This window comes from Phalaenopsis equestris, unplaced genomic scaffold (assembly GCF_001263595.1).
Source record: "Phalaenopsis equestris unplaced genomic scaffold, ASM126359v1 Scaffold000593, whole genome shotgun sequence".
NCBI classification, from domain to species: Eukaryota; Viridiplantae; Streptophyta; class Magnoliopsida; order Asparagales; family Orchidaceae; genus Phalaenopsis; species Phalaenopsis equestris.
The window spans coordinates 107,526-132,663 of NW_018165033.1; the positions used below are offsets into that span (position 1 = coordinate 107,526).

Sequence of the window (25,138 nt, forward strand, 5' to 3'; positions counted from 1 at the left end):
TTAAAAATTTGTTCGTGTTCGGCTCGTTACGCTTAACGAACGAGCCGAACACGAGCTGCTTAACGAGCCGAACACGAGCTGTTCACGAACAATGAGCCAAATTGACAGCCCTATTCCCACGAAGTCTGAGTAGTTTTCTTTCTTTTTCTTCCTACCCTGAAATATGGCGAAATGAAGAGATAATTTGGATGTGTCAATTTTAAATTATAAAATAAATTTTAATGACTTTTTCACTTTATTCTTAATTTAATTTTCGATCTATTCAATTGAAATGTTAAAATCTATTTTGAAACATGTGATGTGGGAAATGAAGTATGATTTCTACAACAAAGTGAGAATCACATTCAATTCTATAAATGAGTGCTTTGTTTATGGAATTAGGTGCAAATAAATAATGAAAAATATATTATTGGGCGAAGAATTGAAAATTTTAGGGTGACAGACTAAAATCTTCACTTTGATCTTGATGTGTCAATTTTAAATTATAAAATAAATTTTAATGACTTTTTCACTTTATTCTTAATTTAATTTTCGATCTATTCAATTGAAATGTTAAAATCTATTTTGAAACATGTGATGTGGGAAATGAAGTATGATTTCTACAACAAAGTGAGAATCACATTCAATTCTATAAATGAGTGCTTTGTTTATGGAATTAGGTGCAAATAAATAATGAAAAATATATTATTGGGCGAAGAATTGAAAATTTTAGGGTGACAGACTAAAATCTTCAATTTGATCTTAGTGTTTAAGAACTAAAGCGAGAGTTAGCCTTCAGGGGAAGAGAAGTGGGAGCTCTAGAATAAGAGTCAGTATCCTTCCAGTCTAACCATGGATTTAGAGACTAAACCGATTCTCTATAACACTTGACTAAGGGTAGAGAATTAAAATTATTCATATTTGACACAATACAAATTCAAATCATTTATCTCCTCATTTAACCAAAAACTCATTGTAGTGGAAAAGATGTTTTCTCATATTTGATAACTTCATCACAGAAACATAGTTTGGTAGTTATAGTTTAACTTTACTTTACAGTCTTGCTAGTAGTTGATAATTTAGCTCTGATAGCACCTTTAACATTTTAAATTAGTATAGTACACTTTATTATTGTGAAATTCATAATTTAAATTACCATCTCGAATTTAAACCTTCCCCGTGGGATCGATATTTGGCGCTTAAATAGAAAGTCTTGTATTACTTGATTGTATTACTTGATAACGACGATGCATATACTTGCATAGAATCCCAACATAAATTGTTTTAATTTCTTATTAATAAATAACGAACAAAATTTTTTATATCGCTGGAAAGTGGAGTCATCTTCATTAATTTTACACAACTATAACTTTCGGGATCAAGTTTTTAGCGCTGTTGTCGGGTAAGGTAACGGTAAATTAAATAGATTTGGTAAATTAAGAAATTTAGCAATAAATATTAAAAAATAAAAATCATTAAAAAATTATTTAAAAATCATTTAAGAGTATTTTTAAGAAATTTTTTTTGCTTATTATATTTGTTTATGCGTAGTATTGGATCTGAAGGTTTAGATACTTATGAAGGTTTAGTACCTTATGATTCAGAATTAGAATGTACTATTAAAAAAGTTCGAAAACAACAAAATAAAATTAGAAATTTGAACGAAATGGCGAATAACTTAGATAATCAAATAAATGAAAATCGACAAAGACTTTTAAAAAATTATGCTAATCCTACAGCAGATGAACTTCACTTGATTACTCAAAATCCTGATGTTGCTGCTAATTCATTTGAGTTTAAATCTGCTATTATCCAAATGGTACAAAATAATCAGTTTGGAGGAACACCTATTGAAGATCATAACTTACATCTTGCTAGTTTTCTTTAAATATGTGCTGCTTTTAAAAATGGAGTGTTTAATAGTGTTGTCAGGCTCAAATTTTTTTGTTTTTTATTAAAAGATAAAGCTAAATCTTCGTTAAATTCATTAGCACATGGATCTATCAGAGCTTGGGGAGAATTATCACAAAAATTTTTGGCTAAATATTTTCCACTCTCGAAAACTGCTAAGTTTAGAAATGATATTACATTTTTTTTATCAGTTTGAAGGGGAATCATATATGAAGCCTGGGAAAGATTTAAAAATCTCCTTAGGAGTTGGTTAATAATTCAAGCTTTTTACAATTGATTAGTAGGATCACTTAGATTTATTATGAATGTTGTTGCAGGTGGATCATTAATGTCAAAACCTTTTAATAAAACATATTATTTAATAGAGAAAATGACTAGTAACAATTTTCCATGACCCTCTGAATGGGTAAATCCAAAAAAAATAGCTAGTATTCATGATTATGATGCGATGTCTATTTTAGCATCTCAATTGCTGTTATATCGAAAAATATTAATCAAATTGAAGTGAATTATTCTCAAGTACCATCAATGTTAGAGGAAAATTCGCTAAGACAAATAATTGATAATGAATCGTCTTATGAAACTTTGAATAATATAAATAATCGAAATAATAATCCCTATTCTAATTATTATAATCCTGAATGAAAAATCATCCTAATTTTAGTTGTAATAATTATAATAATTTGGCGAACCCCTCAGGAAATTCAAATAATCAATGGGAATTCTAACTATAAACTTTATTATTCTCCTGGATTTAATAATAACTCACAAGTTAAAGAATAGAAGTTGACTATGGAAGAAGTAATCTTGAACATGAAAAATCAAATACAAAATCAAGGGGTGCAATTAGGAATATTGAAAATAAATTAGGACATATTGTTACTGCACTTAGTAACAGACCTTCGAGAATTCTTATGAGTACTGTTGAAGTTAATCCAAAAGATCAGAATATAGAGCAAATTAAAGTTATTTAATTACGAAGTGGAAACAAGAATCCAAAGAGAAACTGAAGTTGAGGAGGAGAATGTAGAAATTGAAAGCGACAATGATGAAAATAAACCAATACAATTTTCTTTAGAAAACCGCTACATCTGTTTCCTCAACAATTGAAACAGAAGAATAACAAAATAAACAAATTACAAAATTTTTGGAAATCCTTAAAAAGTTAAAGATAAATATTTTTTTCATTGATATTTTCGAACAAATGTCAAATTATGTGAAATTTATGAAGGATATACTAAAAGAAGTTTGTAGATCACGAGACTGTTGCACTAAGTAAAGAGTGTAGCGCTATTATTCAGAAAAAACTTCCTGGAAAATTAAAAGATCCTGGTAGTTTTACTATCACATGTGGTATTGGTGAAAATTTTTTTGGAAAAGCCTTATGTGATCTAGGAGCTAGTATTAACCTAATGTCTCTATCAATTTTTAAGTGTTTATATTTAGGAGAGATTTCCCCTACTACTGTAACTCTTCAGTTCACTGATCGATCAAAAACTTATCCTAAAGGAGTTATAGAATATGTATTAGTGAAAGTAGATAAATTTATTTTTCCTGTAGACTTTATTGTATTAGATATGGAGAAAGATAAAGAGATTACTATTATTTTGGGGAGACCATTTCTTGCAACAGGGAGAGTTATGATAAATAGGAAAAAAGAAAAATTAATAATGAGAGTCAGTGATCAATAAGTAACATTTAATATAACAGAAGCTATGATAATAAAAATCTTATTCCTTCAAGTATTAAACCACTTGAACTTGAACTGAAAGTATTACATGTCCATTTAAAATGTGTTTTTAGGAGATTCATATATATTACATGTTATTATATCTTCTGATTTAACTGAAATTTAAAAACAAAAATTAGTAGAGATGTTGAAAAGATATAAAAATGTCTTTGGATTGACTTTAACAGATATTAAAGGAATCAGTCTTTCAATTTGTATGCACAGAATTCTATTAGATGAATAATACGACCCTAAAGCTGATCCTCAGAGGAGATTAAACACAATAACAAAGGAAATTATTAAAAAAGAAATTTTAAAATGATTAGATGCTTGAATTATATATCTTATAAGTCTGATTCACTGTGTTCCAAAGAACGAAGTGACAGTTGAAGTAAATGAGAAAAATAAATTAATTCCAATAAGACAAGTTATCGGTTGGCAAATTTGTATAGACTATAGAAAATTAAACATGGTTATCAGGAAAGATCATTTTCCTTTATTCTTTCTAAACCAAATGTTGGATAGATTGGCTCGAAACAAATATTACCATTTTCTAGATGGATATACCGGGTATCACTAAATTCTGATTGCTCCTGAGGATCAAGAGAAAACAACATTTACAAGCCCTTATGGAACATTTGTTTTTCGTAGAATGTCTTTTGAAATATGTAGCGCACCTGCGACATTTCAAAGATCTATGATGTCATTTTTTAGTAATTTAATAGAACGTGGAATGAAAGTATTTATGGATAATTTTTTTGTATTCGGAACTTCATTTGAATTATGTTTAAATAATTTAGAAAAAAGTTCTGAAATTATGTGAAAAAATCAACTTAGTACTAAATTAAGAAAAATGTCAATTTATAGTTGCAAAAGAAATTGTACTTGGACATAAAATTTCTGAAAATGACATGAGAGTAAATCGAGCAAAAATTCAAGTTATTGAGAAATTAATGTCTCCTACTACGATTAGAGGGGTAAGAAGTTTTCTAGGACATGTTGATGTCTAGAAGCGTTATATAAAAGATTTTTCAAAAATTACTAAGTCATTATGTCAACTTTTAGAAAATGATACGAAAGTTAATTTTAATGAGAATTGCATAAAAGCATTTGAACTGATGAAAAAAAAAATTAATCATTGTTCTTATAATAGTTTCACATGATTGGGAGAAACCATTTAAAATAATGTGTGATGCTAGTGATCATGTTATTGAAGTTGTTTTAGGGCAAAGATATAACAAAGTTTTTAAAGTAATATATTATGCTAGTGAAACTCTAAATGATGCTCAAATTAATTACACAACTACTGAAAGAAATTTACTAGCTATTGTCTATGTCCTTAATAAGTTTAGACTTTACTTAATTGGAGTCAAATGTATAGTGTATACAGATCATTCTACTATCAAATATTTGATTCAAAAGAAGGATGTTAAACCAAGATTAATTAGATGAATACTTTTGCTGCAAGAGTTCGATTTTGTGGTAGTAGATAAAAAAAATGATAATCAAATAGCTGATCATTTGTCTAGACTAGAAAAAGAAATATTAACTAATTTTGCAAATGAAATTTTGGAAACTTCTCTGATGAACAATTGTATAATATTGATATAAAGATATACTATGGTATGCTGATATAGTAAATAGTATTGTGAATGACATTCTACTATATACTATGGTATGTTGATATAGTAAATAGTATTGTGAATGACATTCTACTACTAGATATTAAGAATCAACAATTAAAAAAATTTATTTACAATTCAAAATTCTATTTTTGGGATGCTCACATTTAAAAAAACTGTGTAAATATTTAATCATTAGAAAATGTGTCTTACGAAGAAAGTCAACAAATAATTAAACGATGTCATGATTCTAAATTTGGAAGATAATTTGGAATTAGTAGAATTGCACATAAAATTTTGCAAGCTGGATTTTATTAGTCTACTCTTTTTAGAAATGTTAATGAATATATTAAAATATGTGATCAATGTTAGTGAGTAGAAAATATTTCTAGAAGAAATGAAATGTCTCTAAATTACATATTGGATGTTGAACTTTTTAATGGGTGAGGATTAGATTCTATGGGACCATTTATGCATTCATTTGGAAATTGATATATATTGATTGTTGTTGATTATGTGTCCAAATGGATTGAAGTTATTGTTGTACCTAAATGTGATGCTCAGAGTGTTTCTAAATTTTTAAATAAAAACATTTTTACAATTTACAATATATGGAATGCCGAGAGTGATTATTACAGATAGAGGATCACATTTTTGGAATAAGAGGATCGAGAAATTGGTTAGAAAATATAGTATTATGCATAGATTCTGCATTATTTATCATCCTCAGACTAGCGGTCTAGCAGAAATATCGAATCGTGAAGTAAAGCGAATTTTTAAAAAAGTTGTAAATCCTTATAAATTGGATTGGTCTCCTAGATTAGATACTCCATTATGGGTATACAGAACTGCCTATAAGACTCCTATTGGAATGTCCTCATATAGACTTATTTTTTGGTAAAATATGTAAAATATGTCACTTACTTGGTAAAATATGTCACTTACCAGTAGAATTGGAACATAAAGCATTTTGGGAAGTTACCATAGTACAGTTTTGACGCGTAAAGATTATACGACAAGATCATTTACAAATAAAAGAAAGTTCATCAGTTTTGACATGAAAAGATTATACGACAAGGTGATCACTAAGAAGAGAATTATCAACGAGAGAGGCTTTGTCAATTATGGATTGAGTAATCCAAGTTCTCAGATTGAGAAAATCATAATACATAAACGTTGAGAAGTTCTATGTTACACTACCGCTGCAATAGTTGTTTTAGTGGTAAACGAATTTTACGCTAACCTACATAGAGTTAACCAAGGAGTTGTCTTCGTTCGAGGTAAGAGTGTATCATTTACTCCGTCTTGAATTAATAATATGTTTATGATAGAAAGCGTGTTGATCTGTCATTATACGAACTTTATACCAACGAAGGATATGATGTATGATGTATACCAATTTCTGACAGATGAAAATGATAACTGGGAAATCAAAGACGAGGGATACATTAGTTTCTCTGCTGCACTGTTTAATCTGATATCTAAACAATGGCATTTATTCATCTCTGCAAAACTACTCCCTACAATGAAAATTAGTAAAGTTACAAAAGAAAGTGCAATTTTAAACTATTGCATTCAAATGGGAAAGTCCATTAATGTGAGATCAATTATTTTCAAATCTATTATGGGTATTATTATGAATGGGCATATATATGAACTAGGCATCCTTCTACAATCTTCTTACTTTGCATTTAATCTCAAGTGTCATATGAAAGTTGAGAGAATGTATTATTACCCTGGGAGCCTATGGATCCTATTGATGAAAACTATATTGGGAATGGAAATGAAGGGTTGGATATTATCTTGGATCATTCATCACATGCTTCGACACCCTTAATGCCCTATACAGTTGGAAGTTCAATAGTTTTGGAGAAGAAAATGAAGAAAATAGAAAGAGAACTTCAGAGTATCATGATTGCAATATAAAATCTTAATTACCTTTTAGATCACTTAGATTGGAGGATGAAGGAAAACTTTGATCGTACGGGAATAATTGAAGTAGATTTGGTGCAGACGTTCAAGATGAATGAATGGATAGATGAAAATTTGACTGATCAATTTTCGTACCGACCCTTCTACAATTTGTACGTCCATTACTATTCTATGGGAGATATTAGAGGAGAAAGTACTGAAGATGAAGATGAGTAATTAAAGTTGTACTCTCTACTGTTTAAAATCAATTATATTTTTAATGTAATTCTGTTGGATTTGCTTTAAAACTGTGTGATAACTCATAAAACTTTAATTGTATGTTTAGTTTAGTTTTCAGCGTTCTAGTGTTGTGGCTTGATTTCGACGTTGAATTAGAGTATGATTTGTTCTATGTATGTGTGAGTGTGATTGAAAATCTATGTTTGTAAAAGTTTGGAATTTCATATTAAAAAATTAGTTTTTGTGTCGTTTGTAATACATTTATTTGTGGACTATATGAGGATGAATATTATTGTTTAAACACTAAATTGACCTTGCAGTGAATTGGAAACAACTGAAATTGCAAAAAGGCGAAAAATTGAAATTTTTTGCTCTAGCGCCGACGGCGCCCGAGACCCGAAAATTTCCTAATCCCTTAACATTCCAAAATTTGCACAGTAAAAATACTATTTTTACTCCTTCGGTCATCTTCAACCATCGGTTTACACCCCTAAAGCTTGCTAGCACTTGGATTTGAGGCGATTAGAACACAAATAAAGTTCGGATTTCATCTTCTTTTGGTAACAGCTATACTTCGAATTTAAAATTGTTAATTTTCACCAAAAATTTCTCCTACATTGCCTAGATCCGAAATTTAGAAATTTTTGAAAATATTTTGAGAAAATCCTTTGGTGAAGGAATTGTACTTAGTGGATTTAAGTTTAGAATATTTCACTTTGTGATTTTCGGAATTTTTGGAATTTATTTGGATTTTATCATTTTTTCTAGAAAAATTACTATGGCACCAAGGATGAGTAAAGGAAAGAGGAAAGTGGATTTTGATGATAAAAGATTTGTCAACTACAAAGCTAGCATTTGTTTCAATAGTTTACTTACAACAAAAAAGTAATTCAGGATCGAGCGTTCAAAAATCTGGGTAGTGAAGTCGAGAGATTGATTGTTGCTCGGCAGTGGAAGAATTTCTGTTACTTTACTGTCGAGGCTATTATTGGTGTAGTCATGGAGTTTTATGTCAACTTTAGGGAGACTTCTGATGACCACGTCTATATTCGTGGTAAAATGGTTGAATTCACCCCTAGGAAAATTAATGAATTTTATAAGTTGCAGAATATATATAGCTATCAGTACAAAGCATTTTTTGCAACAAATGAGGCCCTTGAGGAATTTATGTCATTTCTTACTGATGGGAAAGGAGCTTGGAAGGTGAAGAAAAATGTTAAGGTAAACTTCCCTGCTTCTTCCCTGCTTCTATGTTAAATCTATGTTAAATGTAGTCTCCAAGGTCTGGCATTACTTTATTTCAGCCAGAATGATACCTACGTACCACCGTAGTGAAGTTACTAGGGATAGAGTCATCTTGAACTTCTGTATTCAACAGATGAGAAGGATAGATGTAGGCTCTATTATTTATAGAAACACTCGTTCTATTGCTTTGGGTGAGACGACTGGTGGATTAGCACGCCCTGCCCTAATCTTCACATTATGTGAGCAGGCAGGAGTTGATTTTAAAAGCGATGAGGAAAGGATTGTGCCTCTTAAACCGATTGGGTCTGCAAACATTAAAACATATGAATCTCTTGTTGGATGGAGATCGGGAAGTAAGAGTAGGGATATTCCTTTAGGGATATTCCTTCTACTTCTCCTTCTACTTCTAGCACCCCTACTCTCTAGAGACTTAATGAACAAATGATAATCCAGCAGGGAGATATTTTAAGAATGAAGAGCAGGACTAAAAATTTGGAGGCTTGAAATGCATATAATGATGATTTAACAAGACAGATGTTTGAGTATGATGCTGCATATAATGATGTTATGGTTAGACACTCAGTATAGTTTCCTGGTCACCCTATCTTTATCCTTTATCAGTAGCAAAACTTTGATGTAGAAGAAGAAGATGATGATGAGCGGTGATGTCTTCTTAGTCATACTCTTGATCTTTTATTTAGTTTATTGTTTGTTGTATTTTGTTGTTGTTATTGTTTAATTCTTAAGTGTGAAACTTTGATTTGTATTTAAATGTGTTGTGAACTATAAACTATAGAAATGTCGTAAGGTTGAAATTTATTTTAATACTGTTATTTGTTTTTAGTACTTTGTTGTATTTTAATTGTTAGTTCTCTTTCTCAACAAATATTTTTATATATTATATGTTATTTATTGTTTCAATTTTTGTAGTATTTTCAATTTTTGTAGTATTTTATATTAACACCTGCAACATTTCAGAGTTAAGTTTAATAATCAGAATCTTCAACAGGTAAGACTTTCTTTATGTATTGATTGTTTTCTTCCACCCTGAAATTTCAGTTTTTCATGCTTAATCTTTTCAAAATTTAAGTTGAGGGAGGGGAGGGGGAAGAATAATTCATTTCTAAGGAGTTATTATGTAGTAAAGAAGTTATTTGAGGACAAGTAACATTTAAATTTAGGGGATTTTGATGCACCAAAAATATATGTATTTTCAGACATATTTTATACTCACTTTTGGTAATATTGCGCTTTAAAGAAAAATATTTTTTTATGTTTTGTTGCAGGTTTTAATGATTTTTAAAACTTGTAACAAAAAGGAAGCAAAAAAGATGGAATTTAGAGTCAAAATGACGTTTTGAAAAAAAAAATCAGCGCCAGCATGAAACAAGGGTCTAGAATATCGTGGGCGCCGACGGCGCCATTTGAAAGAGAGCACAAAAATAAATTCGGGTCACGGGCACCGACAGCGCCATTGTGGGCGCCGACGACGACGGCGCCAAAATTTGTGCTCGGAGAAATTCTAGAAGATTCGATGAATTTGAACGTTTTTTGAAGAGTTATTGAAGGCACCTCTTATAAAACTGACATTATGTTTTATTTAGAGCAAAAATTACTCAGAAAAAATTGTAGTTAGAGGGGGCTAGAGGGTAATTGAGTTTACTTGAGTGTTTAATTGTTTAGTGTGGTGAGTCTAAGTGTGATTTTCTCCTCAGTGTTGTTAAGAGAGGGAGAGAAGTGAGAGATTTCTTCTTTCATACATCTTTAAAGAGAAAATCAAGAGTCTTTTAAAGAGAGAAAGAGTTCAAGAAAGGCTACAAGGAATTTGCTTTGAGAAAGAGTTACAGATAAGTGGTGTTTATTTATTATTTTTGTATAAACTTTCTTTTACTTATGAAATTCGTATTTTATTGTAGTTTTCTCATGAGGACTGAATAGTTTTGTTTGTCTTTCTCACTGTTCTGAGATATGGTGAAATAAAAAGATAATTTGGATGTGCTAATTTTAAAATATAAAATAAATCGTGATAATTTTTTCACTATGTTCTTAATTTACTTTTTGATCTGGTCAATTGAAATGTTAAAATCTGTTGTGAAATATATGATCCGGGAAATAGAGTATGAGTTTTATAACAAAGAGATAATCACATTAAATTCGATGAAGGAGTGTTTTGTTTATGAAATTGTGTGCAAATAAATAAGAAAATATATATTATTGAGCGAAGAATTAGAGATTTTAGGGTGACAGACTAAAATCTTCAATTTGGTCTTTAATGTATAAGAACTAAAGCGAGAGCTAGCCTTCAGGGGAAGAGAAGTGGGAGCTCTGGAGTGAGAGTCTATCCTCCCAGCCTAACCACAGATTTAGAGACTAAACCTAAAATTAACCAATGATTGTCTATAACACTTGACTAAGGATAGAGAATTGAAATTGCTCATATTTGACACAATACAAATTCAAACAATTTCCCTCTCTCATTTAACCAAAAACTCATTGTAGTGGGAAAGATGATTTCTTATATTTGATAACTTCATCACAGATCACAGAAAACTTCATCACAGAAATATAGTTTGGTAGTTATAGTTTAACTTTATTTTACAGTCTTACTAATAGTTGATAATTTAGTTCCGATAGCACCTTAAACATTTGAAATTAGTATAGTAGAATTTCTTTATTAATGTAAAATTCCTAATTTAAATTACCATCTCGAATTTAAACCTTCCCCGTGGGATCAATATTTGGGGCTTAAACAGAAAGTCTTGTATTACTTGATAACGATGCGTATATTTACGTAGAATCCGAACATAAATTGCTTCAATTTCTTATTAATAAATAACGAACCAAGTTTTTGGTATCGCTGCAACGCGGAATCATCTTCATTAATTTTACACAACTATAATTTTCGGGATCATTACATTAGATCACTCTTTTCTTATAGAAGGTTTTCAAGTACGATGCTACCTGTTCTGAATTTGTGTCATCTTGTAAACTTGGTCAACAGTGGCGTATGAAGATCTAGAAATTGAAATAGATTGGAAAAATTTATGCTTTCATTGAACATAAACGGTGGTCCTCTCATTGCAGCTTAGATGGCCCATCTTCTTTTAGGGCAACCGCTGCTTCTACGACACAAATGATGGCACCATCATATTTTTTTTTTATGTGATAGGCGTGGGTTTGCCTGTTTTCAGAGGTGTTGTGTTAAACGAGCTGCATGTGAAAATAGTCTTAGCATGTTACGATATTCGAACTTCCTGCTAAAGTTCTAAATAAAGTTTTGATTAGAGTGCTTATTTGATTTCTTATCTGTGATTGTAAGAAGAGATTATGTTTTGTTGATTAGATTACTCATGAGATATTAAAAGTAATGCTAATTAGAGAAATTGGACTCTATGGTCCAGTCCCTATTCTAATTAGAGAAATTAAAACAGTCCCTCTTCTATTTGGAGAAATTGGTCATTCCCTGTTCCTGTTCATGCATATAGACTGCATTGATACCTTTTATATGAAATTGGGCAGTCCCTTTTCTTGTTCCTGTTACCTTAGAATGTTTGCAGTGAAACATTAAACATGTGTCTGTTCCTGCTACTTTGGAGTTTCTCTTTGCTTTTCTCAAGCACTGGTTATGGTCAATCTGCATTATTGTCTGGAATGAGATTGGACGGTCAATGTTTATTATGTTAAATGAAGCTTAAAATGGTTATTGTCAATGTTTTTTATTGGCTTGAATGAGATTACTGATAGTTGGACACTACAGCATTTAACTTTTTTAACTCTTTTTTTTTACATTTTGAGTGGACTGATATTATTAAGATAACTGTGGAGCCGCTTTGGTGGCCATAGAACTTTCTTGTCGGCGACTGTTGCATCCATACATTGGTAAGTACATTTCTTTATTTCCACTATTTTATGGCTGATCTATTGTCTTTTAAAAATTGCAGAACGAGGAGTTCCAGAAATTCAAGGAAGTTCGAGAAAATGGTCTGCCGCTGTGGGCTACCGCCCTTGGTCCTCATGTCACGCCAGCCACATTGCTACAGGCGGCAATTCTACAAGTGTCCGCGGTGGGCACAAGAACTGGAGGACTGCAATTTCTTCAGGTGTACCGACAGTAAGTCCGTATCTACGATATCTTAATTGGACACCGCTACTCATAATTCGACGGTATCACAACTTGAGAACACCGCATGTGATTCGAGTGTTTTCGTTTCTACGATATCCCAGTCAGACAAGTTTGCTCGGGGTTCTGTGGTGTCACAAACGGGCAACATTCGTCATGATATGCTACTACATTTTAAAGTCAATATTATATTTTTTTTTTCTTATACTAACATGTTATTTTTTCTTTTTTTTTTGGTCATAACACTACATATTAGTGTCACCGAAAATATTTGAGTGATAAAAATGTAAAAAGTAAACATTGGTGTGAGAAATGTAAATGCAGTAAAATAAGTTGTTTTATTATTGGGATTTTGCAGAAGCATGAACATTTTCTTACATGATATTATGTTTTTTGTGTCTAGAATTTGTTTTCGAATATCTCAAATTAATGTTACGTTGTGTTGCACCTCCAAGAATAGTAATGAATATCTCAAATTTTACTTATATGATTTCCATGAATCTCTTCCACCCTCGCTCTATGCGTGTGAATTTCAAACTCCCCTCTGTGATTGGAAAATAAGAAAAATTTTCTTCTACGAATTCATCAATCTTTACTTTTATCTCCCTTACAGGGTTGCATTAAGAAAGTTGGTAAATTTGTAAATAGCAATTTTTAGGTGGTTTGTATGTGTCGAATGAGTTTGAAGTGGGTTAATTGGTTATAAAATAGCTGAGGGGTGGAGAACAGCTTTTGCGTGCCAACTTTTTCATTTAAATAAAAAAATCTGCAAATCAGTTATTTACAAAACGCACAACCAAATAGCTAAATAGTTTATCCAGAATAGGGGTAGATTGGTCATTTATCCAGAATCAACTGTTTTTCAAACGAACAAACTAAACATCCAGTCAGCTTATCTGAATCAACTGATCATCAGCAGATTATCAAGATAAGTTGTTTATCAGCATAAGCTGGATAAGATGCAGCTGCCCCAAACAAACCCTGAATATTCACAAAATAATACATCCATGGTCTTAATTGTTCAACCAAAAAATTCAAGCTATATTACATAAGGGGAAAGTGGGTCAAGTCTTTGTTAGCTATTAAGGATGACTTTGATCTTCATATAGTGTCATCTGATCATGTTCATGATCATGTAACTAAGAAGAATAGAAAAAAGAAATATGACAATGGAACTATTAAACATTATCTACTCGCACTAAAGAATAACTCAAATGATAGAGTCTATGAACCATTTCGACTATCCAGAATCCATACCATCTAAATAATGTACTAAGTAAGCATTTACCCCATTTTTAGTCCATTTTATCTCTAAGTATTGAATCATCTACTCCTTAATTTAAGTCTAGCTCTAATCCTAAGTCTAATGATTCTAATCTTCTCATTTTTGCTTGTAAGGGAATAAGGTTTTGCACCAAACATCTATTATCCCATTATGTTTCACATGAAAATCTCACCCATTTTTCGTGCTTTACTTCACAATTGTCATGTATGAAGATTCCTACAACTGTACAAGATGCTATGAAATTTCCCAAGTGAAATAGATTGTATTTGAGGAAATGAAAACAATTGAAAAAAATATGGCACATGGGAATTAATTGTTCTACCTAGAAAGAAAACAGTTGTAGGGTGCAAATGGGTATTTATAGTCAAGTATAATTTTGAGGGCTCTCTAAAACAGTACAATGTTTGACTGGTTGACAAGGGATTCAGTCAAATATATGGCATTAATTACTTGGAAACATTCACCACACTCAAAAACAAAACTCTATAATAGTTTTTTTGTCACTTGCAGATAATATTGATTGTACCTACAACAATTGGATATAAAAATGTATTTCTCAATAGACATGGAGAAAAAAGTGTACATGGATGCACCTCCACAATCAAATGAGAAGTTTGGCACAAACATAGAAAATTTTAAAATAATCACTGGAGCACAGTTTAAGAAATTTACTCTATTTGTTAAAGGTCAAGCATATACTTAAGAGAAAGGAGATCATATGATGTTCTTTAGACATTCAAATGATGAGTGGATAACCATATTGATTGTATAAGTTGACAAAATAATTCACATCAAAGATGACGTGAAAGAGATGAACTGTTTGAAGGCTTTTCTGTCATCAGATTTTTAGATCAAAGGCTTAGAATCTCTGAAATATTTCTTTGGCATGGAGGTTGCTCGATTGAAGAAAAGAATTGCTGTTTCCAGCAAAAGTATATTCTTAGTCTTCTCAAAGAAGTTGGGGTGAGTAAGTAAACCCGCAGACACTCCAACTGATTTCTATTAGAAACTGAGAGATGGGAAAGAATGTGATCCAGTAAATACAGATAAGTATCAAAAATTGGTGAGCAAGTTGGTATACTTTATCACATAAACGACAAGATATTGCATTCGTTATAAGTTTAATAAGTCAATTTATGCATTCGTCTTATGAGAAACGCATTGAAGCACTTAATATGATTTTTCGATGCCTACAAAGCACACTAAGGGTTTACTCTTTCAAAAGACCACACAACAGAAAATAGAGGCATTCATTGATAGAAATTGAGTGATGTGCTTAATTATTGACAGAAGATTGACGTTCAGATATTGTTCTTGTGTTTTAGGAAATCCGATTACATGGCAAAATAAGACACAGAATGTGATTGTGAGGAGTAATGTTGAGGAATAAATTAGGGCTACTGCTGATGGAGTATGTGAGATGTTATGATTGAAAAGAATTCTCGAAGAGTTGTGGACCCCAATAAACATGTCAATGAAATTATAATATGATAATAAAGTTGCCATAAACATTGCAGAAAATCCAATACAACATGATCACACAAAGCATATGGAAATTTACAGACACTTCATAAAAGAAAAGATTGATTGTGGGGCTATTGCATGCCTTTTATCCCGACTATACAACAAATACTACATATCTTCATCAAAGGACTATTCATCCTAATTTTTAGCTTTTTATAAGTTGGGCATAAAAATGTATATGCTCCAACTTGGGGGTATCAGTTTTTTAGGCATTTCTAATTTTAACATCTTTTATCTTTAATATTTTATAATTTATATTTTTATATTTTAGATAATTTATGATTACTATTTTCTACCTAGCACGATGATTTTCTAGCTAATTTTGTGACTTTCCTAGTTTGGTGGCCTTACCCAGCTATTTATTTTGTAAACCTCTCTTATAAAATTAAAGAGGAATAATTATTTTTTCCTACTTCCAAAAAATTACAATAAGTGTAAATTTAAAACCCATCTAGTAGTAGTGAGTTTAAAATGCCCTCGCACTAGATGCCAATATTAAATAAATGAGAAATTTACATACCTAGCAAACAATTCTTATGTATTTGCAAATCTCACACCTAAACTTTCATATTTACGCACATAGCATGTTGGTGCTTTAACCATATGCATGAAAAAGTGAATTTCACCTTTAAAAATAGATATTAGTGTTATTTTTCATGTGGTATTAAAGATTTGAGTGTTATATGCATAAATATGAAAGTTTAGGTGTGAGATGAGTAAATACATAAGAATTGTGTGTTATGTATGTAAATAGTGTGTTATGTATGTAAAGTAAATACTCCTAAATAATTTGTAACGTTCTGCAATATAGCATGGGGCTCAAACATCATGAGAAAAATGCTACTATTGATGCTTGAAAGGAAGAAAAAGATTAATGAAGTCACCAAGTGTACGTACTTTGAAAATTTCCCGGTGAGTAAGATAATTGTGGTTAAGATCAAATACGTTTGAGTAGCTCACTGATGATTGACTGAAAATCCATAAATTCACTCCCCAAAGAAATACTGTAAATGTCTGCAACATAAAAATCAAAAAACAACATAGATGGTAAAGGCAATTGCTTAACTCATCCTAATTTTTGTATCAAAGAAGCAAAGTGCCAAACCAAATGGCACTTACCACAAGAAGAAGAGGATTATAATAAAGAAATGCCTCATATAGGAATAGATCTTGAAGATCAGCACTCATTCTCATAACAGAGTCCCAACTGATCTGCAGCATAAGCAATAAGATTGTCTTAATTATCTCAGTAAGAAATCAAACATTTTTCTTAGAACTTAATGTTTTTAAACCAGTATTCCCTATATACTAGAGAATTAAATGTATTGAACTAACCTTGCAACAGTTGAATCCCCAAGCAAGGAAAAGAAAAACCTGGGAAAAAAAATTTTATAAATCATTCAATAAGCCTAAAAATGATGGAGCTCCAGCAGTTAATATATGAATTTTTAAGAAAAGCGAAAAAGTGCAATGCATATAAGACGCATTCAAGCTAATTTATACTCAATGTGTTTGGGGCGATAATGCGGTGGCAATTCGGTGCCACACCACAGTTTTTTATGTTTCGCAAAAACTGTGTTTTGTCTGGATTCTCAAAAAGCTGCACTTGAAAGATACGTGTTCGCACCAGACCTGGCTACCTACGGTGGCAGCTAGAAAGCTGTGGTCTAACTTTTTCAAAAGAAAATTAGGTAACGGCCACTCAGCATTTTAAACAGCAACTTCTTCTTTAGCAATTTCATAGCTGCTTCTTTAAAAAATTGCAGTTGTCCAAAACAAACCCTTATTTGACATTAAAAATATGAATATTTACATAAATGCCAACTAAATCCTATGAACTTACATATTTAACACCTAAACTTATATTATTACAAATGTCACCTTAATTATGCATTGAAAAGGTGTACTTCACATTATAAAAGTTAAAATAGTGTATTTTTTATGTGATATGAAAGAGTTGGGCGGTATAAACGTAAAAAGTAAAGCTTAAGTGTTAGATACGTTAATACAAAGAAAGTGGGTAGTATCTATGTAAGTGCCCCAAAAAGTAATTGGAACTCAACCAATTTACAGAAAATAAAGAATCATAAGGGTATAATTGATAACAAACCTGAAACATTTTTCCTTCCAATTTATTCAAATTATTAAATATAGCAGTTTCCACTCTTTAAAAAAAAAACTGAAGTGTCTTCTTTAACATCAAGGAATAATATAGTTTGTCCAATTTCAAGTATTCTGCAGCCAAGATAGACAAAGCAAGGGATTAAACATGTGTAGACGGATATCAGTTGTCACAAAATGGCTCCACGGTTATCACATTGTTAGCTAAGAAAGTAATGCAGCTGTTTTAAACTCAGCCGATAACAACGTCATATCAAAGATAATGGTTAAAAGATTAAAAATCCACAACATCCATCAAACAAAAGCGCCAAAAAAGAGGTCAAAAGAAGCCAACATTCATATAGATGGATAGATGGAAAAGCAATAACCTTTATTACATAGATACCACCAAAATCTTATGTATTTACATATCTAACAACTGAATTTTAGTTTTTACATTTATACCACCCAAATATTTCGTATGACATTAAAAATACCACCATTTTAACTATAAATACGTAGGAATTGAGTGGTGAGTATGTAAATCATCCTAACCTTTAATCTCCATAAGAGGACAGGGGATGGTGTAATGGCAGCTCCATGCATAAGTACATTCCCACTCTTCAAGTCAATAATCTCAGCTGATAATGGTAATGCTTCTCCTTCACTTGTTTAAGCAAAACCTTAGCAAACTCTTCAATTCAGAAATTCCAATGGAAAAGAGCAACATAATTTACCTCAGGTTACCTTGCTCCAAAAGAGCAGGTTTACCACCTGCTCGGCGGATTACAGGACTGTTTATGGGGGCTGGCAATGACGCTCCAGACATATCACAGTCAGCACAATCCGTCATGTAAATTTATTTTCCATCCAATAAGATCTGCAAGTAGAAACCAAAATATCAAAAACATTCAAAAACTAGTGGTCATCAGCAACTTAAATGCTTTTTGACATCACGTGCATGATTTGATCTAATGGTCCAAAAGAAGCATAGAAATGAAAGATGCTTCTAGGTTTTGTTTGGTTGATTGTATTCAAAATTCATGCAATGTAAAAATGTAAAATAAAATAAGAGTAAAATATTTTGATTCAGGAGTTGCTTGGTTGGATGCAAGTCAAATACGATGGAACTTATTTTTTTATATGGATTCAAGTGAAATTCTACGAAATTAATTCAGAAGTTGCAAGCAATTGTTGAAACAAACTGAACCACAAATGAACAAGAAAACAGCCAAGATCGCTTCAGGAACTAAAAAGCAATTTCAAATTCGACACTGAGCTTGTTATCTCCAAGTGCAAGCACGTAAACTGAGAAAAATCTTTCAGGATCTTTGAATAGCATGCCTCATAAGGATGGGAAACGTAAAGGTCCCTTGTCAATGACAAGAAAGCCATTAGCCTTGGCCTTAAAAATCAGCTTCATCTCCATTCAGAACAACCTTACACAAGGTATTACTCACCCTAACCTTTAATAAAAGCAATTAAACTACAAGACAGGATCAAAATCTAAGGCCCACTTCGAATGTCAAGATCCTTTTACGAAACCCCAAACTCTCCAACAAAATAGCGCCGAAAATTCCAGCGGAAAGCTCATAAGAATGAGATAGATATGAAATTGATGAACCAACACCCTCGAGCAACAAAAGAAATCAAAAAAGGCGATCAAGTCCAACGATTCATTCCAACCCGAAAATTTTCAATTACATTTCATAAACAATTTTATGTACGATAACCAGTATAAGGATCAACCTCTAAAATATAAAGCAAGAAAACCTCGGAAAATATGCCGCTTCCATCCTTTATCCTTCCATTCCCTTTACGATATTCCTCCAGCGCTCTGGTTATCAGCTTTAAGGCGAGTATGAATTGTTGCAGGATAGCAGTGGCGGGCAATATGAGTGCGGCGACTATGATTAGATCACTAGCAAAGAGGGGTTCATGGACCGAGCTTTGAGAAAAATTAGGTTGTGTTCATGAGAGCCTGGAATCTACGCAGAGCTACTATATGAATTGGAGCAAACTTAAGCTTAGTCAATGATCTTTGCTAGTATCGAGAGAGTATAAAGAATATGTATGCTCATATTTGTCGCAATATATCATTTTATATTTTTAATCTTTAAAATCTTATACTTACTAAGATCTCTTTGTATAGGAAATGGGGAAAGATCTTTTCTTAATATTCAAACTCTTTTAAACTTCATTAGACTTTTAAACTTTGTTCTTACTTTCTGCTTAAATTTAGATTGCACGTAAATTTAGTTTTAATATTTCGACAATATTTCGACACTATTCGCATATTATTTTTATCAGCAATTTAGATATAAGTTTTTCTAAGTAATTATTAGAAGTTACAGCTTCCTTGTGGGTTTTATACTGGAGTTTTTAAAAAAATTCATATATTACTTGAAATGATACATATACTTGTGTAGTACCTTTAGTGTTAAAGCTTATTATTTCTTCTCTAAATCATTTTATTTATTCACACTAGCCGCTAAATGTAATTTTGGCCAAGTTTTTGGCAATCTTTTGGATTGTGTAATTGCGGGTAATTGCGGGTCGGATCAAGTTTTTAGTGTCGTTGTCAGGAAAGCGATGGAACTTTTTGACTTAGATTTTTATTTGATCTATAAATTTATGTTAGGAGAATTAAAAATTAATTTTAACACTTTATCAATTTTGAAAATCATATAAACAAAAAAAAACAAAATACCAAAATTATTTTTGAGTGATTGTAGTACTGGATATCTGTCATATTAGTTAAGTATTTAAGTTTGTATATGTGGTTCAGGAGCTGCAGGCCTTGAATTTTACGACTCAGATTTGGAAATAACTATTTTAATTTGAGAAGATTATAGTAGAATTCAAAATTGTTATAAGTCTTATCCAGATATAGTAATCCTAATGGAATTATGCTTAGGATTTAAACATTCATCCTAAATTGTGAAAAGAAGAAAAAAAGAGCTTTAAATGAAAAAAAAATATATATGGAGGAGAAGACTTACCAAAAATTAGTTTTACTAAAATGCTTTTTAAATTAAAACTCAACTACATTCCTAACTTTATTCATGTTTAAGAAGTATTAGTAGACTATTTAAAGGAGAGCTTAATTTTGTATATTTGTTATCCAATGTGCACTACTTAAGGATTTACTAATTTCTTTTTGAAATAAGTATGAAATTACATTTTATTTGTTGAATGCAATGTTTATTATAGCCTAAAGACTGGACATGTTTACTAGAAATATTTCATTGGCCTAACTATGGATCTCTTGAGGCATTATTGTAGATAGTTTTCCATGAAACCCACTCCTATAAGTTAACTAAATTAGTATTTAAGCTTTGATATTACTTAAGGACAAGTAACATTTAATTTTGGGGAATTTTATTATGTAGACAGTTAGCTAGTATTTATTAAAGTTACTACACTTTTTTTATGGATGAAATTACACTTTAAGACGGGTACATCTGTTTTTATCTTGCAGATACAAAAGGGAATTGAAGTGGGGAAACCAGAAAAAATCATGGAGCATATAAGAGCAAAGTAGCTCTGGTGCTTAGTTGTTAGACCCTTGAGTGTCTAGGCACCAATTCCTGCCTTACCAACCTGAGAGGTTAGCGCTTAGGCACCAACCATTGGGTGTCTAGGTGCTGCGACACTGGTGCCTAGGCGTTGAAACCCTTGGGTGCATTGGCGCCCGTTCATCCATCAGCATACAGAGAGTCTGGCGTCTAGGCGCCAAAAACTGTCCAAAGTAGTTGTTGCAGTTTGGGAATCCAGTCATGTGGATTGTGTGGGGATCGTGTAGAGATGTTATGAAGTTGTGGAAGCTGATTTAAAGAGTCTATAAATAGCAGTACATTAGGGATTGAGAAAGATTGATGTTAGTGGGTTATTTAGTAAGTTTTGCTTGCTGTGAGAGCCTTTCTTCATCTTCCAGTACAAAGGAAAAGGGAGAGATCTACAGGATCAACATCCTAGAAATTTAGGAAGTGTGTTGATTGATCCATCTTCTAGTTTATGTAAAGGAGAGAGAGCTAAGTTTTTTTTTTGTATTCTTTCTATTGTATTTCAGTTATAATAACTGGATAGTGTATTTCTTTTATTTTAATGAATATGTTTGGTGTTTTGTCATGCTTCTAGAGTAGACTTTTACATTGCTTTGTGGTGATTAAGTAAGATAAATGAAATGAGAATTGCTTAGTATTTTAATTGTTTTCTATGTTAATGAGTAACCTTCAAGGCTAAATTCTTTTTCATTCTAACTAAGTGAATTGTTAAAATTTGTTGTAAAACATAAGACTTGGGAAAGTCCATGGAAGAATCAACTAGGTTTTTCACATTAACCTGTGGGGTATAGGTTGATATGCCTTGTGGGGAGATGCAAATGTTAGAAAATATATGCTTTGATAGTTTTTATTGGTTTTATAGGAGTAAAGTCACTTCTAACCTAGCTTTTTTATGCACTTAAGTGAGTATAAAGAAGGTTATTTCTCCTATTTGTCACTTAATTGTTCTACTTGCAATTCTCAATTTTATGAAATCTTCTTAACTCATTACAAAGAAAAGCCACTAAGTATTTGATATTTTTCATACAATTGTGATAGATTAGGATTACTTTTGTAGGATTTCAACATTTTAATTGTTTGTGATACTTTAGGATTACTTTGTATGACATCAAAAAAAAACCAAACTTTTAGAATGGGACTAAAACCAATAAGCTAGAACTTTTCCTAACAATGATTATCTACTTCCCTGTGGGATCGACATTCCAAACTTCAAAATTTGATAATACTTATATGACACATGTACTTGTGTGAGCCCCCTGTGTGTTGTAACACCTGAAAGTGATATCACTCCCTACTTAGCCTATGTAGCCAATTGAAGCTCCTAAATCAGCTATTTATGGTCCACATGACCAACTACTACCATGGCTTTGAAGTTACTCCTCAATAATAAACTGGCGCAGCAGCCTCTGTTTATAACTTTCAAGGAGGGCTACTACCTTCATAGCAATAAAAGTCAGTCCTTGCAGCATGCTATCATTGAGAAGTATATTTATTATAACCAGTTTACGGGTATTGTTTAGGAACTACTAATGTACATCTATGATGATCAACTTTATAAGTCTGGTGGCACCAAATGAAGTTGGGCAAGGTTTTCGAGAGGGAGGCTAGGCACCCCATACTTAGTACCAAAGCCCCACATTAGCTCTCAAGGGTTGCCTATGTACCTCATACTTGGCGTCAAGGCACCAAGTTTACAAGTTGTCAGGCACTAGGATTATCCAAACATTCCTAAAGTGGCATGATCCGCCCTATCTTCACAATTTAATTAAGTCTTAGTGAAGGCATCAAAAACTCGATCTGCTCCCTAACATATTGACTTCTTAAAATTAGGTATTATTACTCACCGGGATTTCTCAAGCAAGATACAAATCTTTTCAAAAATATAGGGCTCTGTTGAGTCTGGAATGTTGATCCCACAGTGAAGGGGAGGTAGATAATTTCTAAGGAGAAGTTCCAGTCTACTACTTTCAGGTCTTAGTTTGAAATATATTTAAGGGTGGTTTTTTCAATAATCTTAAGTTACATTTCTATACCTAAGTTAAACTTGCCTAGATCAATTAGTTAAGTGAAATTCAAGATTGATAAGAGTTCTTTTCTCTTGTGAATTACTAGTTTGCTTGTAGGTATTACTACCAGGAATTGTGATGTTATAGTGACAAAAGGAACATAAGACTCATTTACTCTCTTTTGAGGGCATAAATAAGAATGGTTCAAACTTGGCTCTTATTTTCAGCTTTCACCAAATAAACTCCTCATTCAAACCCTATGAAAACACATCTCCCAAAATAGCATTACCTTCTGAATACTTCATCATAGTCATTTGAACAATTTGAGTATTCTATGGTGTTTCGTCATTGCTCTCTCAAGTCCTAATGGGTCACAATAGATTTTAACAAGTTGTATGGTCAGTACAAAATGTAAATTAAGTCTACAAGAATACTCATCCCATTAAGCAATAAAAACCAGTTTCATAGCATTAATGATCATACAGATCTAACCTAACATCCACAAGAGAAATTTGTAAGAAATCTACTCACTACATATGTTGAACACAATAGAAAACTTCATTTAATCCAAGTGATTTTACCAAATGTGTGTTTACAACATAAATAAAAAAATATTAAACTCGATGCTTAGCTTTTACTCAGAGCCGCAGAAATGGATGAGAGGCAAAGGACGAATTACAATTCAATGCGGTTGCTGCTACAACTTCACGAGGGATAGGCTGGGGAATCCCCCGGGTATCTTAAGATACGATGAGGTGGATCCTTTGCCTTTCGAGATAAAAAAGATGATCAAAAGAATGGTAAGGTGGGGCATACTGTCTGCGGATTGTATTCCGAATAGCTGTATTATTAACATCTATGAGGAGGGAGACTGCATTCCGCCCCACATAGATCACCACGATTTTGTCAGGTCTTTTTGTACAGTGTCCTTCATGAGCAAGAGCAACATTCTATTTGGTAGAGAAATCGATATTGTGAGACCTGGAGAGTTCAGAGGATCGGTCGAGATTCCGCTGCCAGTGGGTTCAAAGGGAAATGGAGCAGACTTGGTGAAGCATTGCATCCCGGGAGTGCCGCATCGCAGGGTTTCTGTTACTTTGAGAAGGATGGACGATAGCAAGGTGCCACACGGGTTTCAGCCAGATTTAGAATTTGAGGAACTACGCCCGTACTAGTCGTGAGATGGTTGTACCTCTAAGTATACGCGAAAGGACTCTTACCCCGAAGCGTAGCTTAGAATGTTAGCTTGATCACGAGCTGGCATCAAAAGATGGACAGATACTTGCTACCTTTTTGCACGACATCAGAACGAAAGTGATATGATATGTGATACTACAATTCTTACATGGATGTACTCAGCATGAGGCAGTTTCAGCATATGATCAGTTTTATTACATGATTTGGAAGAAGATTCAATGAAACTTGTTTTGAATTTCAACATGTTTGTTGAGTTGTCTTTCTGTGCGCATGATGAAAAGCAGCATGACCACACGGTGGTTCTAACTTATAACGAACAAAGAACGACATAAAGAAAATTTAATTATATAAGTAAAATTCAGAGCTAATAATATATTATGATAATAAAATCTATAAAATGATAAAAAATGGTAACTAAATCTTTCACGTTTCCCTCACGCTCCACATCCTCATTTCACTTCACATTCTGCATGCTCCACATACGTTCCACATCTTCACTTCACAAAGTCCTGCACGTTTCATTCACATTCTGCATCCTCCACATACGGCACGTTTCATTCACATTCTGCATCACTTCACAAAGTCCTGCACGTTTCATTCACATTCTGCATCCTCCACATACGTTCCGTGTCTTTCTCACTTCACAAAACCCTCCGCGATCCTCAGAATCACTACTCACATTTCCTCTTTCGGGACCGTAGGC

The 25,138-nt window shown here is 32.2% G+C and overlaps 2 protein-coding genes across 9 annotated transcripts in view; one reads left to right on the forward strand and one right to left on the reverse strand.

Annotated features, from left to right (window-relative positions):
• The window catches only part of LOC110029549 (SPX and EXS domain-containing protein 5-like), an 80,249-nt gene that overhangs the window by 40,626 nt on the left and 14,485 nt on the right, over window positions 1-25,138 (reverse strand). For 5 of the 8 annotated variants that reach the window (XM_020731885.1, XM_020731887.1, XM_020731886.1 and 2 more), the window contains exons 2-6: window positions 18,404-18,546; window positions 18,222-18,333; window positions 16,902-16,940; window positions 16,686-16,778; window positions 16,464-16,580 (exon numbers count right to left, since the gene is read on the reverse strand). In XM_020731885.1, coding sequence (XP_020587544.1) covers window positions 16,464-16,580; window positions 16,686-16,778; window positions 16,902-16,940; window positions 18,222-18,333; window positions 18,404-18,519 — 477 coding nt within the window. In that variant the 5' untranslated portion in view covers window positions 18,520-18,546. Of the gene's footprint in view, window positions 1-16,463; window positions 16,581-16,685; window positions 16,779-16,901; window positions 16,941-18,221; window positions 18,334-18,403; window positions 18,547-25,138 lie in introns of those variants that run through there. The other 3 variants (XM_020731889.1, XM_020731890.1, XM_020731891.1) reach the window with 3 other exon arrangements.
• Window positions 23,862-24,413, forward strand: LOC110029551 (RNA demethylase ALKBH5-like). Its single transcript, XM_020731893.1, has one exon. The coding sequence runs from the start codon at window positions 23,862-23,864 to the stop codon at window positions 24,411-24,413; it is 552 nt and encodes a 183-aa protein (XP_020587552.1).